At 45.6% G+C, this 16,885-nt stretch overlaps 1 protein-coding gene across 4 annotated transcripts in view; it reads left to right on the top strand.

Annotated features, from left to right (window-relative positions):
- The window catches only part of zmym2 (zinc finger, MYM-type 2), a 19,952-nt gene extending 3,503 nt beyond the window's left edge, over positions 1 to 16,449 (top strand). For 2 of the 4 annotated variants that reach the window (XM_019880158.1, XM_019880168.1), the window contains 23 exons: positions 891 to 1,523; positions 1,994 to 2,147; positions 2,523 to 2,671; positions 3,059 to 3,207; positions 3,287 to 3,449; positions 4,044 to 4,256; positions 5,102 to 5,252; positions 5,645 to 5,760; positions 5,858 to 5,986; positions 6,443 to 6,593; positions 6,702 to 6,874; positions 7,043 to 7,208; positions 7,782 to 7,810; positions 7,887 to 8,028; positions 8,113 to 8,234; positions 8,483 to 8,639; positions 8,975 to 9,151; positions 9,359 to 9,429; positions 9,656 to 9,946; positions 10,861 to 10,975; positions 11,890 to 12,129; positions 12,802 to 12,925; positions 13,279 to 16,449. In XM_019880158.1, coding sequence (XP_019735717.1) covers positions 915 to 1,523; positions 1,994 to 2,147; positions 2,523 to 2,671; positions 3,059 to 3,207; positions 3,287 to 3,449; positions 4,044 to 4,256; positions 5,102 to 5,252; positions 5,645 to 5,760; positions 5,858 to 5,986; positions 6,443 to 6,593; positions 6,702 to 6,874; positions 7,043 to 7,208; positions 7,782 to 7,810; positions 7,887 to 8,028; positions 8,113 to 8,234; positions 8,483 to 8,639; positions 8,975 to 9,151; positions 9,359 to 9,429; positions 9,656 to 9,946; positions 10,861 to 10,975; positions 11,890 to 12,129; positions 12,802 to 12,925; positions 13,279 to 13,477 — 3,990 coding nt within the window. In that variant the 5' untranslated portion in view covers positions 891 to 914 and the 3' untranslated portion in view covers positions 13,478 to 16,449. The remainder of the gene's footprint in view (positions 1 to 890; positions 1,524 to 1,993; positions 2,148 to 2,522; positions 2,672 to 3,058; positions 3,208 to 3,286; positions 3,450 to 4,043; positions 4,257 to 5,101; positions 5,253 to 5,644; positions 5,761 to 5,857; positions 5,987 to 6,442; positions 6,594 to 6,701; positions 6,875 to 7,042; positions 7,209 to 7,781; positions 7,811 to 7,886; positions 8,029 to 8,112; positions 8,235 to 8,482; positions 8,640 to 8,974; positions 9,152 to 9,358; positions 9,430 to 9,655; positions 9,947 to 10,860; positions 10,976 to 11,889; positions 12,130 to 12,801; positions 12,926 to 13,278) is intronic. The other 2 variants (XM_019880177.1, XM_019880187.1) reach the window with 2 other exon arrangements.
- The last annotated feature ends 436 nt before the right edge of the window (positions 16,450 to 16,885 follow it).

The following is a 16,885-nucleotide window of genomic DNA, read 5'->3' as shown; positions in this document are numbered from 1 at the left end:
CCCCCCCCCCCCCAACTCCATGGAGGATCGTTTCTCACTTCAAAATGGCCTCACGCCAAACTGCTGGCCTGTCCAGGCGGCACGTCTGAGCGCACGAGCGACACAATCGATTAATCATGCCTGTGATGCGTTAAGGGTCGGCTTTTGATGCAGCAGCTTTTGCCGCCGTCAGCCTCGTTAGCACGTGACATGAAAGGCAAACCCCTCCTCCTCCAATTCACTACATCCCATCCTTCCCTCCCTGTTACCAGCCCGTTGATGCGTAGGAAAACGACACATGCCAGCTGTAGAGGTAAGAGAGTGCGTCCCCGGTGGTGGGCCTTGCTATCACCATGGCAACCAAGGTGTAGCTTCATGGGTTACCAGGGGAACAAGGGAGGTTTAAAAAAATGGCACGGGGAGCAGGTTGAGAAGGGGAACGAGATTGGCAACGTTGGCTGTAGGTAGCACAAAGACTCACTTTGTCATCGCCTGTGCATATTCTGAAAGTCGTTTGTCGGCTTCCGCTGGAGTATCACAGATTTACAGTGCGAAGCAGAGGTGGAAAGAAATTGGAATTACACAACCCCCTTTTCACACACGCGCCTTAAAATCATCTGTACATAATGGTAGAACTGAGATTTAAGAGCCTGTGGTGCATCTTCCCACAATCAGACTGGCCATCTAAGGCAATGCTTTCATAGCTCACGTGTAAGATGCAGACACGGAACAGTGAATTGAAGTCCACAGCATTATTCATCTTATATGATTAATTTGTTGTGTTAGATGAACCCCTTTCAGACATGTCCTCAAAATTGGCATATCTGTGTCTGCAGCAGCTGGTCTCAGGGCGAATTGTCTCAGAGGAAAAACAGGTTTCTACCTAATTGCCCTTTTTTGCGGGGTGGGAGGGTTCCCAGGTGGTTGCCTTAGCGATGGACGGGGTGTCAGAACCCAACCCTGCTGTTCCGGGGGAGGAGGTGGCAACGGCGGGGACAGCGGCAGCAGGGGAGCACGTGGAGGCCGCGGCGGCGCCCACCTTGGATACCCCCACTGTGGAGGCCCCAGAGTCGGTTACCGCGGCAACAGATGACGACAAGTCACCAAAGAAGGGCGGCGGCGAGGAGGACGACGACGTGGTTGTGGTAGAGGAGCAGGCCCCCGAGCCGCCGCCTTCGAAGGAATGTCCGGAGGGCCACGCTGACATGGAGACGCAACAAATGTCACCCACCGAGGCGACGCCCACAGCTGAGGCGGCGCCGCCCTCGGAGGTGACGCCGCCCGCCGCAGCGACGCCCGAAGCGTCCGAGCCCGCCAACCCTGCCTCGGCTGCTGAGCCCATCGTCATCGACGATGAGGAAGAGCCTGAGAAGAAGCAGGATGACTCCTCGCCCTCTGCCCTGAGTACCATGGAACCACATTCGGATATACGCATTGCCAACGTCACCACGCTGGGCCAGAAAAGGGGCGCCAGGGCTCTTCCAGAAGATGCCCAAGCCGACTTGCTGATCACCTCTGTGACATCGCTGCAGGGAGGGCCAATGGTAAGATGGCAATTATTTCAATTTAAGTCAACCCCCATTTTTTGCAGGGGTACCTTTCAGAGCCATTCACTATCAGCAAAAAGCTGCAAAATAGAGACGTATTACATGGTATTTTTGTCTTATAGTTTTACCCCTTCCACAATTAAACTTACAACTTTTTAAAGTTGTCTTTAGTGCCTGTTCTTACTCTGAGTGTTGCGTCATTGTACTTTTTATATATGATTTAAATGAATGACCAATCCATCACAGTATCCAAAATGGCGTCAGCCATCTGTGTCACTTGATCACTCTGATTGGGTGCTAGCTAGTAAATCAGAAAAAAACTGAGTGAGAATGCAAGAGCAAAGTAACGGAAAATAAAATGGCATTATCTTGTAAATTAGGCTCAGCAAAATGTTGCTTTGTACTAGTTACAGATGCACTGTTTGGCAAACGTGTACGTTCTGTAACACGAGCCCCCTTTTCCACAGTCGGTGGATGGTGCGGCTGAGGAAAACGGTCTGCAGATCGGCAGCGCCTTCAGCCTGACTCCCGACGGCACGTCCAAAAGACCGAGCGCTTCCTTCAACCCCGGGCGGAGTTCTGCGGTGCAAAATGGCGACGCAGGGACACACAACAGAACAGGTTGAGTCATACGCCCACCACACAATTCACTGCTAATCTGAACCCACAAATGTTCGTCTTTCCCCAGTCACAGCAAGCTGCTTTCACAATGCCCAACACATTTTTTTGCAGTTTTTTTTTCCCTGGGTCTCTGTAAGGTACAGATAGGGCATAGGTAGTCTACCAGTAATTTTTCAAGTTCCCAAGGAGGTAAATGAAAATTTGCAAGTCAACTTCTACACCCGCCCCCACCCCACTTCCATTCTGCATTGGTACCTTTCACACAGAACAACTGGACTGGGCTTGCTCGGTGGAATCATGACTGCTTGAACTGAGGTGTGTGGTGAAATAGAGGGTTCAAATAGATGACGCGGGCTTCTCTTGTTCCCTTCGCAGACTCGTGGATCTCCCAGTCGGCGTCAGTGCCTCGCAACCAAAAGCAAACGGGGGTGGACTCTTCATCCACCGCCACTTCCCTGCCCAAACCTCCAGGACAGTCTTCCTCTTCCTCGCCGGGCACCCAGCCGCAGCCACGAACGGTGAAGGTACTGCTGCATGTACTACATTTGGCTCATAGTTAAATGGTACATGCACTTGAAATATGTATGCCAAAATTACGTCGTATTTGTTGTCCTAGACTACGAATGGGCGTAAACGTCTTTTTCTTCTTCATTGCATTTTGTTGCAGAGGTATTGAGCGACTCTGCATCGGCAGATACTCCAAGTCACTTGACTTTATTTTTTAAATAACCAGCTAATTGAGTGGTTCAGAATTTTTTTTTCCCCCTACCAAATATCAGAATTGGCATTGGCCTCAAGTCATTGATATCTGTCGGGCCCTAATTCACATCGTATTTATAGTCTGCATCTCCTGTATTTCCATTGTCTTTAACGGCCTGTGCTATGTGATATTCCTATCCAATTTATTGCAGGTGACGTGTGCAAACTGTAAGAAGCCTCTGAAGAAAGGTCAAACAGCGTACCAGCGCAAAGGGTCGACGCACCTCTTTTGCTCCACCACCTGCCTCTCCGCCTTCTCGCACAAACCCGCACCCAAGAAAAGCTGTACCATGTGTAAAAAGTCAGTAACTGATGCTGCCCTCGAGGGGATTGTTTGTGGGTCTCTGCTAGCATCACTTAAATTGCCGCCCACCCTGCAGGGACATCACCAACATGAAAGGTACCATCGTGGCCCAGGTGGATTCGAGCGAGTCCTTCCAGGAGTTCTGCAGCACTGGCTGCCTGGGCGCCTATGAGAACAAGCAGAACCCGCCTAAGTCTAGCCTCAAAACCAAATGCACCGTCTGCGGAAAGCTCACTGAGGTCAGTGAGCTCCTTTTGACAAAATCTTTTACACCGCTTTTTCCTGGGTTGCTGTTCCGTGTGTAACGTACGGACATGGAATGACTGGTTAAGTCTAACATCAAACGTTAGAAGATTAGGACTTTGATGGATTTCAGCGTGAAGATGAAATTTTATTTCATTTTTGTTATTTTTTTTATGTGAGTACACTGTTAAATACTTCAATAAAGTACAACCGAACTCAGTTTTGTTCCCGCTGCCATTTTAAAAACATACACTAGCGTGCATCCACGCTACCGTATTTTTTAAGCTCACGTACATTTTATCACGCCTGCGTCCAATAACACAATGCGTCTTGTGTATGTGTTAAATACAGAAATAGCACCCGTAACTGACGCTACGCCTTTTAATATGGCGCGCTGTATGGTGGTGAAAATACGGTAGCAAGTTAGTAATCAAGATCTTTTTATACCGCCTGTCAAAGCCAGCTTTTTTCCTGCCTTTTTCTTGGGTTCCTCTCCTGTGTGAAAGATACCAAGACTGAATAGGGTGGTAGAAATCTGCAAATTTCCCACCGGGCAGGATGTGAAATTGACAAGACTTTGTTGCGTGCAGATCCGTCACGAGGTGAGCTTCAAGACGGTGACGCACAAGATCTGCAGCGACATGTGCTTCAACGTGTACCGCCGAGCCAACGGGCTCATCATGAACTGCTGCGAGCAGTGCGGGGACTACCTGCCCAACAGGGCCTCCGCCAACCACTTCCTGCTGGTGGACGGACAGCAGAAGCGCTTCTGCTGTCAGAAATGCATCAGGGACTTCAAGCAGGTGCTCTTGAATTTCACTCTAAAGATTACTTCGAGATGTTGTTTTGGCAAGAGGATGATAAAATGAGTTATGACAACCCAGGGACCCTGGACGTTTGAATCGTATGATAGTCGGCCTACATGAGCGTGCGCGAGACTTTTTCTTGGTTCCCAATCATTTCTAGCGATGCCGATGATTTTTATTGTTCAAGGTTAAAGAGATTTCAGTGATGTATTGTTGCAGTCAAGAACTTGTGCCGTCAAATTTAGTTTATTCATACATGCGCAGTGATGACTCGATCATTTCCTCGTTCAGTTTTTCCCTGAACAAGCTCTCAGCTGAACAATTTGGTAGTTGCCACAAGTTGAAGGCTCAAGTGTAGTCCTTGTTGCCTGGCAACAGCCGCTCATTCCACCAACCATATTAAGAGTTTTGGCAGCGCAACCACAAGCATTGGGATGCCTACAGCTGGGGTTCTCCAACTTTTTGGGTCAGGAACACCTTGATGCGAAGATCCCTCATAATCCCAATGACAATTAAACGTATCCACCACTGCTGAATGCCATAGAATTAAAAAGTTGCATATTCTTTGACGAAATAGTTATGATAAATTTATTTTGTCATACAGTCAAATCTTTCACTATTGGGGCATTGACAACATTGTCATTTTTGGCTCTGAACAACCACAATGGATTTGGAATGAAGCGAACCACATTTACGTAGAACTTTTTAACTTTAATTGAGGGTCATCCAAAGTAGGTGAACAATGTAGGAATTACAAGTTTGTACAGACTCTTTAAGGTTTAAGCACAACTGGCCTCCAAGCAGTGAAAAACTTGTTTCTGATTGTGTATGTTCCTCTTTAGGCTCACAGCAAGCTGGCGAACTGCCTGACATGCAAGACGCTGATCAAGACAGGCGAGGTGGTCCTGGGCTTAGGTGCCGACGGCGCCATGGGCTCCTACTGCTCCACCAATTGCATGAACAAGGCCAAGATGGCCGCCACCGCCTTCCACCGTGAGTAAACTAGCAAAGTAACAATGACTAAATGCGCAGGTGAGCAAGAGAAAATAACAGGACTGATAGAGGGACTCAAATGCATCACAATGAGAGTCAATTGGGTCCCTTTGTTCACAAAGAGCTCGTCTACACGACCTCTCAGAGCCCTGTAAAGGAATTTCGAATACATCCACGAAGTAACAATGGACAGAGATGCAGGCTGACAGTCTCACAAGATCCAAATCCAAATAATTTGCTCACAAAAAGCTGCTCTCTGGCTGAGAGTCCTATCCAGGAAGTGGGGATAAAATCAGGAAGTTGAAAGCTACTAAAACAACGCACAAGATCCAAATCAATGTGATTTTGTTCTCAAAAAACAGCTCGACACTAACGGAGTGTCTTTTGTTTAGACGCGGAGCCATCGTGTCACTTCTGCAAGAGAAACGCTTTACCGCAGTACCAGGCAACCCTGCCCGAGGGAATCGTCCTGAACTTCTGCAGCTCGCAGTGTGTCACAAAGTTCCAGGTACAAGCTCACTTGGTTGTCTTTCAGCATTATTTTTTTTGGGGGGGGGGGGTGCGTTTTTTGTTTATTTTTTTTAAACTGGCGGTCATTCTTACAGAACACCTCCCTCCAGACGGCCACCAATGGACAGACGACGCTGTCCACCAACAACAACAACATGGTGCAGCTCAAGTGCAACTACTGCAAGGGGGCGTTCAGCGTCAAGCCAGAGACGCTGGAGTGGGAGGTCAGTTGGGACGCTTCAGTCTTATTATAATTGTTTATTCAAAAGTAGAACAAATGTAGAGCAATATTAAATAAGGTGGTGAACCTACGAAAATGGACCCCTGAGGAATAATGTATACGCCTTAAAATGTATATAAAAATGTTGAAAGTTATGCGGCGCCATCCGGCATCAACATCATTGCGACTTGCAAATGTGTATGATCAAAAGATGGCACTTGCGGCTTTCGTCCGATGGATGCCAGGTAGTTACTTGCAGTTTAACTGCTGATGTTTACGTGGGAAGGCTGCACATTTCCCTTGGTTTCCATTTCATCACTTGGGTGAAAATTGTGGTTTTCCATGACGTATGTATTAATACAAGATTATTTATGAATTATAAACTTGGAGGCCCGCTGAGTGGCGTCATGTGCGTGCAAGGCTGACCTCTGCCCCTGACCTGTGTCGGTGTTTCCCCCAGGACAAAGTGTACCACTTCTGCAGCAAGGTGTGCTGTGATGACTACAAGAAGCTGCATTGCATCGTCACCGTGTGCGAGTTCTGCCAGGAGGAGAAGACGCTGCACACCACCGCCAACTTCTCGGGCGAGAAGAAGCCCTTCTGCAGTGAAGGTAACGCAGACGTCCACCCCCTTTCTCACTGCCCCCCCCCCCCCCTTTTTAAATTTTATTATTTTTTTATTAAGCCGTGCTCCATCTTGACTGCGTTTTGTGTTCCAGGTTGCAAGCTGCTTTTCAAGCAGGACTTCATCAAGCGTCTGGGCCTCAAGTGCGTCAGCTGCAACCACTGCAGCCAGATGTGCAAGAGAAGTGTCACGCGCCAGCTCGGCGGCATGACGCGGGACTTCTGCGGCGAGGCTTGTGCCAAGAAGTTCCACGACTGGTACCACAAGGTCCGTTTCGCGGGGGAAAGGTGTTAACTGGGGCGTTCCGATCACGGTTTTATGCAGCTGATTTCAATTCTGTCTTGCATGAGTGAGATCAGCCGATGTTAATTCCAATCACAAAAATGATCTGTAATTGTATGTGGAAACAAATGAGTGTCTCTGTGTGTCCACTAGGCGGCGCGCTGCGACTGCTGCAAGGTTCAGGGCCAGCTGACTGAGTCTGTGATGTGGCGCTCGGAGATGAAGCAATTCTGCGACCAACAATGTCTGCTCAGGTTCTATTGCCAGCAAAACGAGCCCATCATGGCCACACAGAAAGGCCCTGAGAACAGTTGCACGGGTATGCATGAACACCACACGCCAACTGTTTAAAGCACAGATTCTCGCTCCTCCGGTGCCATTTGTGTTTTGAAGTGGACATTTTACGCCTCATGTGGCCATTTCTAGTGGTCCTGGCAATCAATTCTTTGAAAATGAAGCCCCCTAAGACTGTTTCACTGAGCAACAGGAAAATTATTAACCATGCTTACCATTAGTAGGACCCCCCCCAAAAAAAAGTAATTGTGATTTGGGACAACCATTTTAGGCTCATCTTGCCCATTTCCAGCGGTCTTTTGAATCTCAAGGAAAAGTCACCCCCCCAAAGCCCGTTTTACCTCACGTGAAATTTAATAGACATGTCTGTTGCCTCATCCTGGTCATTTTCAGGGGGTCTGTCTTATGAATCTCTTTGATAATTTAGCCCCTATAGCTCAGTTAACCTCGCAACATAAGATTTGGGAAACATTCCTGTCATAAGAAGACCCATTGAAAAGATCTTAAGATGCCATGCCTGAAAAGGCACAAGGAAATCCGCCCCTTTGTTTGGAATCAGACATTTTTGTGTCACCAACTATTTCACGTTTCGTTACAGGCATTGAATCACAAACTTCCAAACTTGGGGTGAGTAATGGTTTGAGAATGTAGTCTGATTCAGTCATATTGTCATACTCCTAAACTTCCTTCTCCCACGTTGCAGCTAGTGAGCCAGAGCACGGCGGCATACACAGGCGGTGGCCTGATGAGGGACGTCAAAAACAAGGCAGTCCTCTGCAAGCCGCTCACCCTCACCAAGGCCACCTACTGCAAGCCACACATGCAGAGCAAGCCCATACAGACGGGTGAGTATTACCCCTGCGGACACTCTCTGGGCACACCTGATGTGATGGCTGTCCATCAAGAATTGAGCTTCTGTGTCAACGCAGACGTGGACGACGGAGTGAAGCGGGAGTATGTTCCCGTCCCCATCCCCGTGCCCGTCTTCATCCCCATGCCCATGAACATGTACTCGCAGCTGACGCCCACGCCTCTCTCAATGCCTCTACCAGTAAGACGTCAACTTACAAGTATTACTAGTAGTGGTGGGTCGTGTTTACCGTGTTACCAGAAATCTTGCTTAATATATACAGCACACTTAAACGAAACATTGATCCAACTCCTGCCCACGTCTAATGGTTGACGATTACTCAAAACGGGAAGTACAAAATAATTTATACACCTCAACTGGATTTGGAGCTCGTATTGGCATGTATGGTTTGGTTAACTAATCTGCACACCCTCCCCCACCTCTGCCAGCTCCCCGTGCCAGTCTTCCTGCCCACCACCCTGCAGAGCACCGAGCAGATCGTCCAAACCATCCAGGAGCTGAGAAGTAAGACGCCCTCGGCCCCCGTCGCCGCCCAGGAGGACCCGCCGTCCCCAACGGAGGTGACATCCGAGGACCAAAAAGCAGGTAGCGTTCCTATGCCCAAAATGGGACGCTTTCTCTTGGGTGTGGAGTATATATTAAATATAGTAATGGTAAATGTTGAAAATTTTTGATTATTGGCTTCAACTGTTTTCTGAACAGATTGGGGAAGAGAACTCACACCCTAGGATATGGTAATCACTATTACCATATCCTCTATACCACAGGATAGTCACACACAACACACCACACATCCGACAGTCGCACCTTTGCTAGCTTAGCTCACAAGAGAGGAAAAGAAATGCTCAAATTGAGCTTGATTTGTGCTGTGTGTGTACCCCACTTTAAAATGACTAATGTGAAAGAGCTGCCTGTCTCAGACGTGAAGCTCGAGAAGGAGGCAAGTGAGCGTGAAGATGAGGAGATGATCACCACCAGCCTAGAGGAGCAGAAGGAGGTGAAGAAGGAAGGTGATGTGGACCTGAAGAAAGAGGAGGAGGTGACGGAAGAGGAAGAGGAAGGAAGCTACATGGACCTGGAGGAGGACTTCGCCCAAGGTAAATCATTTGTGACGGTCACACCACGTAAACTTGCCGTGTATACAACAATGAAGGACCGCCCTGTAGGGCTGCATTACTGTAATCCAGGTGGTTGTGTGGCACCAAGGCGTGCTTGTAGTTTTTCACCGCGGGCCCCGCTTACTCATTGTTGCACTCAAGACGCTGCGTCATTCATTCTCTGTCTCATGACGTTCTCTTCCTCAGCTTCGGCGTCAGTCCCAGAGGAGGGGGAGAAGCAGGAGGAGCGTGCGTCACGACCTCAACCAAGGACACGAGTATGCACATTAATGTTTAGTGATCACAATGCCAAATGCCCTACATCTTTTGAGTCGCGAATCTAGTCTTTTCGGGCAGGATCATGCTAAATTTTTGCTTTAGAACCAAGCTTCAGTTTTGCAAATTCCTGGTGTGTTTCCATACATTCCCATGTATTGCCATTAACTCCCATGTAAGTTATTTGAAACTTTGAAAGCGATTTTTCTGACCCTTTTTGTGTCACAGGGGAGCAAGAGGCTGGCGGCGGAACGCAACTTGGTCAGAACCTCGTCGGTTCGCTCTCCGCCCTTGATAGCTCGCTACGGCGTCAATGCCTTCAGGCACTGGATGGGCTCCGCAGCGGACCCACAAGCATCCGAACCAGCTCCGGTGAATCCAACAAGGAACGATGTGCTGAAAATGTGCGCCGACGAGTTGAACAACAAGCTCTGCGGCTTCGTAAGGGAGGTGTGCCGGCCCAATGGAGATCGATACGCCCCAGACAGCATTTTCTACCTCTGCCTCGGCATCCAAAAGGTTGGCTTTTTCTCACTTTCACGTGGCAACATGAATTTGGTTACCATGTCTGCCCTGTGTAGGCTCACAGTCTCAGATCGCACAAATTCTGACATGACAGTGAATCAAATATTTTGCGTAAAATGCAAGTTATCAACTGATATCGATATTCTTGATCAGATTGTTGTAAAGTATAGTTTGAATTGGCTAGTTTAGGTTTATTGAATGTTGTTAAAAGAGAAGGTGTTGTAACCGTGGCAAACATGAATCTGTCCCGGGTTTTTTTTTTTTTTTAAGCCCCCCCAGCCCTCATTAAACAATAGTTAAAATGTATAAAAAATTGTTTTTATACTCCAAAATACATTTTGTGAATTCATAGTTAAATGTTGTCAAGGACAGTTTGCTTCAAATAAATCTGAAGCTTGCAGAATTCCTGCCATTTTGGGGCTAGGAACCAGCAGTTGAGCAGGGAGTGTTTCCTAGGGGACATATTTGACTTGTGCAAAGGTCTTCCCACTTCCTACTGCTGCACATGTTACCACAGTAACTCCCAGCATGGCCACATTGTTCGCTCTTCTGCACTTAGACACTGGCACGTAAGTGGAAAACTATGTCATTTTGACATCTTTTTGAAAGTCAACATTGTACTATTCTTAGCACTTTTGAATCGGGATCCTCTGTGCTTTTGTCGTGTCTTTTGTTTGATCTACTTTAGAAAGAAAAAAAAAGAACTCTTTTTTTATACTTTTAAAATGTTTTTTTTTTTGTGTCCTGTGATTTAAACAATTTGCTGTTCACATCCTGACTACAGTGCTGATCATTTGAATATGAGGACACAAACCTTACGTGCACATTCTTCGACCATTTTGTGAATGGAAAAAAAAACATTGGGTTTTGGGGCTGTCTTTTTTTTTTTTTTTTTTTTTTTTTTTTAGCATCTTCACGCCAATGGCCAACAGAGTGACATCTTCAGTGACTCCTGCTACCAGGAATTCGGGGAGGAGCTCAACAAGGTGCTGAAGGACTGGAAGCCCAGCCAGCTTCTTGATGGTGAGTAGAAAGACATAATGAGCGCGGAGCAAAGCCATTTTTTTGTTTCCACAAACAGTAACTTAATGCATTTGTGTTTTAGCCAACAGGGATGAATAAATGGTATTGGTACCACACAAATGTAGCAAATCGATTGCCGGACACAAACCTGACTTGGCTGAAACACAAATGAGTTAATGCTAGTAGAAGACTAAATGACTGCATGAACAGATATTTAAAGTTAATCTCTCATTTACACAAATTTAGATGGTTAATGTTGGTGGAATACAAACATGTTTCCGTGAAAACACAAGTCAATGTTTGTTGGACACAAACTGATGCAAAAAGATGTGGGAAATTCATGTTGTCTTCACGGCTTAATTTTTAAGGAAATCGACTTGACGTGCAAATTGCAGGAAGTTCATGACAGGAGAACAAAAACATGGCTCAGCTAAAACGCGCCTAACGCGTGTAACTAACTTGATTGAACCTCTGGGCAACAAATATTAGAATTTGATTTTCCATAATAAGACAACTATGATTGTGTTCTGGCTGAGTCATGTGTTGGCAAATAGGCTCAAGTTAAATTAGAAAAGTTAGCATTTCGGCGAGCGAGAAGCGTCTTGTGATTATACCTCTTTGCTGTTCACATCCTGACACGCTGTGATTGTGCTTTTGATGTATGAAGACGCTCACTGCAAAAAAAAAAAAAAGGACGACATTTAATCAGTTATTCTCAGTGTGTTGTGTGGGGTGGAATTATGATCATTTTGGTTATGATTGTGGACCTTTGAGAGTTTATATATTTTTTGACACAATAATTGGTGTAAAAAAAAGTTTAAGAACCATTGCATTAAATCACTTCCTTGACATGACCACACTGTTTATATCTGGTGTTTTTGTCGCCGCACCATCCCTTCCCCACCCCGAAAAAGGCTCCCCGTGGAGCCGCGTGGATGAGCGATGCCTGTGGACGGGCGGGCATCTGGGCAGCACAACGCCTGCCGTCCTGCTGCGCTCGCTGGTCTACTTGAACGCCAAGCGCATGCGTTTGCGTAGCACCCAGCAGCACCTGGACCTGTCCTTCGCCAACGTGTACGGCCCGGACGCCGTGCACCCTGTCACCACCGGCAAGAGTCGCACTTGCGTACGCGTGCCTTCTCCTGTCTCTCAGGGTGAGTGAAATGAGCTTTAGAGTTGCGCATGTAGTAAGAGGCCTTAATTGATAACATTTTTCACTTTATCGGCATTCAGATTTTTTTCTGAATTGTATATTTATTATAATCTATTTATAAATGTAACCATTTTAAGTAATTTAAAAATCTTAAAGGATTAATTACTTCACATTTATATTCTTATTTTATTTTTTTAAGATACCTGGCACATTTTTCTGTTTTTAAAAATCTGATGTGGCACCCGAGAGCTAAAGTTTGCCCACCCCTGGAATAAGGTACACTCTATAATCTACCAGCGTTTTATGTTAACAGTGGGCCAGGGCCCACTACGCGACCGTGTCGGGCCACCCAAAGTTGACTTGGACTGGGCCAATAAAAAAAAAAAAAATCTATAAATGTGACAAAGTTGTTAATTGTTTTGTTTTTTGTTTTTTTTTTTTTTTACATTTAAATCCTTCAATAAGGGACGGCTTGAACAAGATCTGAAGTCCAGAAAATCTCAAATGCTAAAAATGCGTTTTTATACTGCACAAAAAAAAAAAAATCATATCATATCATGAATATACAGGGCCACACTGCCGGTTCTGCCTGGGCCACCACAACGCGGCTGATTGTGACCCCTGTCTACACAGTTAAGCACATCGAATAAGCGATGCTTTGTTTGCCTCGTAGTTGAAAAGGAGTCTCGCAAGAGGAAGCGGGACCATCAGGACTGTGAAGATGACGACAACACAGGATCACTTGGTCCCGTCACGGAGCAAGAGCGACACCTTTTCCAGCTCTATCGCTCCAAGTGGTATGTTGTGTATCCTGCTTTGCTGGGTTTTGTTCAGGCCGATTCATCAGTTAATTTGGTTTGATGTTCGAAGAAAATGTATCTTCGTACATTGTGAACATGCGGACTGACAGAATATGGCAGATTTTCACCTATAGCAGGTCGGTCTGTATAAATGGGGTTTGCTGTAATGTCCCTGTGAAATTTTGGAAGTGGATGTCCTGTGATTATAACTCCATGCTGTTCACATCCTGAATCTTCAGTGATGACCGTTGAATGATGAGGACCTCCTCTCCCGCTTAGCCGCAACGTCGCCGAATCACACCGCCAGCACTTTTGTAACTGCCGTCTTGTCATTTCTCCTTGACCCGCAGCCCCGCGTTGTTGCTGGAGCGCTCGGACTTCTTCTACGCCCGGCCCGATCCTGCTTGGGACGGGGACGGCGGCGCCTGGTTCACCACCACGCCGTTAGAGCACCACACGCTGGAGAGCCTGCTCGCCAGAATGCTGCTGGTGCGGGACATTTACACGGACTCGCAGGAGCAAGCGGAAGAGGAAGGTGGCGCCGAGTAGCACGTCTGGTTTGGACGCGTAGATTGTTAGTAGATCCGCAGGAAGGCCATAGTGAGTAGCTCTTCCAACATTTTCTCATGTAAACCTCCTCCATTCCTACTGCGGAGCTCCACGAGACGCCTCCCGCGATGAGAAAAACTAAGGGAGGGGTTGGGCGTTGGTTTTCTGCGATTGTTTCGGGGGCGGGTGGGGCTGCATCCAGACAGTTATGGAATGTTTTAGCCCACTCATGATCCCGATATATGCCGCCAAGCCCGATTTAAATGCCGGTGATGTCGTTTGGAGCATTAGTTCAGGCAGACCTGCCTCATTGTTGCTTTGAAAAAGACAATCACGACAAAAGCTGGGAGCGTTTTAGCTCTCGCCTTAACATACCATTCTTTTTTTCTTTTTCTCCCAAGTATATGCATGCTTTTCATTGGACATCGGAGTGATGCTATTATCTCCAGGGAAAAAAACACTTATTTCGGAAGGCCAGAGAAATGAAATGGCACACCTGTGCTGAAGTTGCCACACTTTTTATCCTTTGACATCACAGCCGTTGAAGCTTTTTGGAGGTGCGTGATTTTTTTTTTTTTTTTCTGTAGAAAAAGTCCAATATTTCGGAAAGGACAAGTCTTTGGGCCGAGAAAAAGAACACACCTATCCATAAGTAGCCAAAAACGATGTCCTTTAATTTACGGCGCATCCATTGGAGAAATGGCACTACTATTACGCGCCTGTGGAACTTCACAAAATCTAGAACTACGTGCTCTTTTTGTTTTGTTTGCTTTTTTTTTTTTTTTTTTTGATGCAGAAAAGTCCAATATTTAAAACATCAAAATAATTTGTGCTCAGAAAAGTAATAGTGAACCGATCATGATAAATCACACGACACCCATTCTGAACTAGCCACCCTTCTATGCTTTGTCACATCCGTCAAAGAATGACACCACGATTATGTACACGTGTTGAAGTTGCAGAGCGACCTGCTCTATCCAGCAATGCTGTTTGCCCAGTGGCTTGGAACTTCAAATATTTGGCCATAGCACGACTATTCCGAACTGGATGTAGATTTTGCTTTCTGGTTGACGTCACATCCGTTGAAAAAAAAAATGACATTGCTTATTTCCCTTAGCGATTCGTGGGTTTTCCAGCATTGCCATATTTGCACAATAGCTTGAAACGTGCAAATATTTGGGCAGAAAAAAGTAAAAGCACACTTGCCCTGATGATCTTGTCAAGTGTTGAGGGATGTCATCGCTTTTCTTTATGGTTAATTATATTTTTTTAATTTTCATAGATGTATACATTTTCCATTGTAGCTGTTAGCCCACCTGCTTGTCAAGTATTTGGGCTGAGAAAAGTAATGGCACACCCGTTCCAAACAAGCCACACATTTTGTCAAGTAAGTCGCATCCGTTGAGGACTGCAGCAGCTATTACACGCTGTTTAAACATTTCTATTTTAAACTTCACAAAATTTTGAAATACATGCATTTTTGGGGGAGTGCTTTGTTTGCAATAAAGGTCCAGTACTTTGGACCATACAAATTTTTCGTAAAATAATGGCGCACTCATGACCTAGCCACGCATTGGTCATTTGAAGTGGCATTTGTTGAAAAATGGAAATAATATGGCTTGCTTAATCTTTTGGTGATGAATTTGCCGTTCTACGGAAAATTCCATTATTTTGAAATATACGTGTATTCACGTTGAGAAAAGTAAGACCCATTCTCAGCTAGATGTACATTTTGCCCTTTGGTTGGCATCAAATCTGTAGAAAAATGATGCCGTTATTATAAACGTACAAACTCATCGCGAGCAAACGTATACCGCACCCATTCCAAACTAGATGTACTTTTGACCTTTGATGTTACTTTTCCTTTGTGGAGAAATGGAGCCGTTATTATGTGCCGTTTAAATGTTTGGCAGTTCATTTGATTTCTGTGGATAGTTTAAACATTCAGAACATCAATATTTGAACTGAGCAAAGTCACACCACACCTGTATTCTGAATTTTTAGTGCACATTGTCGTTTGAATGTTTAACACCATTGAAACACCCCCCCCCCCTAAATTTGGAAATAAAAATGCTTTTGGCAGAAAAAGTCCCAAAAACATCCGTTATCCTATCAAACATTAGGTGCTAATGCTCCCCAACAAATACAAAACGACTAGTTTGAAAGCAGCCACAATGATCTTCCCAAACGACATCACTGCATTTCTTCGCAGGCTATGCTAGGCTAACAAGCTACGCAGTGAATTATGTGTCCCAGTTACATGGATGTAGTGTCGCACGCTAACTAGGGTCGGATTGTTTTGATGGCGTCTCTTCGACGAGGAGGAGTGGTATGAACTGGGCTAGTCACAAAAGGGACAAAAAAAAAAATACCCACCATATTTTTTTAAAAGCATATTTATTTCTTCTTGTTTTTCCTCTGTGACCTTTTTTGTACTTTTTCTTCTTTTCCAAAACGCTCGTTTAAAAGAAAATAAGCAGATGCTCCACAATACAACATGAAGAACGAGCTTGTTGCTTTGGTTTTTCTATGTCAGTTATTTCTTTTTATTCTTCATTTGGTTTCTCACCCCCACCCCCCGCCCAAAAAAAAAAAACTAAACTCAGGTTTACGTTGAAAGGATTTGCCATGAAAATGACTTCAAATTCGTATTGCTACTTCCTGTATTTGCCTGGTTTAAAAGATGGCCGTCGAGCTTCATTTGGATGAATTGCGGTGATGAGTGGAGCATCTTTTTTCTGAGTTGACGACTCTTCGGTCCGCCTACAGGGACGCCGGTTGGGTTTGCGCCGCAGTACCGGACTCAAATGGAAAAACCTTTAAGCGAGCCCGTCGGGGCGGCCTCAGTGCCAACCCAGGTGTCGCCGCTGACTCGGGTGTGAATGTGCCTCGGTGTGTAAATATGAATGTGTGTGAGTGCGCGCACACTCATCCGCTGGTGTGCTCGTGTTCAATAAATGACTTTTTTTTTTCTAACCGCACGACTCACTTGTTTTTATTTGAAACGAAAGAGAAGAGTGCAACAATTTAACAAAACGGGTTCATTTTGAAAAGTTGTATTGAAGTTCATAATGATTTTTCACACTTGTTTCTTTGAATGTTAGCTACAGGAAGAAGAAACCCATCAGATCTTGAATCGACTTGGATTAGTCGAACCAGGTAATTTTCGTTGTACTGTACTTCCAAAGTGATAGTTGCATCTTGTCACTGTTGTTTTGTCACCCTGAAACAAACTGGTCATTCACGTTTGGTTTTTACATGTTTATGACTGCACAGGTGTCTGGTGCCAATCAGCAAATTAAGTGAAGCGTCCGTCTCTCCTGTTAATTCATCTTGGGGGCAATATGTAAATATTCAACTCAAATTCTGCAATTTGAACAGTCAAGCTTAGAGCAACACAGCTTCTTG

Source organism: Hippocampus comes, unplaced genomic scaffold (genome assembly GCF_001891065.2).
Source record: "Hippocampus comes isolate QL1 unplaced genomic scaffold, H_comes_QL1_v1.1 scaffold214, whole genome shotgun sequence".
Classification (NCBI taxonomy): Eukaryota; Metazoa; Chordata; class Actinopteri; order Syngnathiformes; family Syngnathidae; genus Hippocampus; species Hippocampus comes.
The sequence above is the reverse complement of the archived record's forward strand: the minus strand, read 5'-3'. Positions and strand labels throughout refer to the sequence as shown.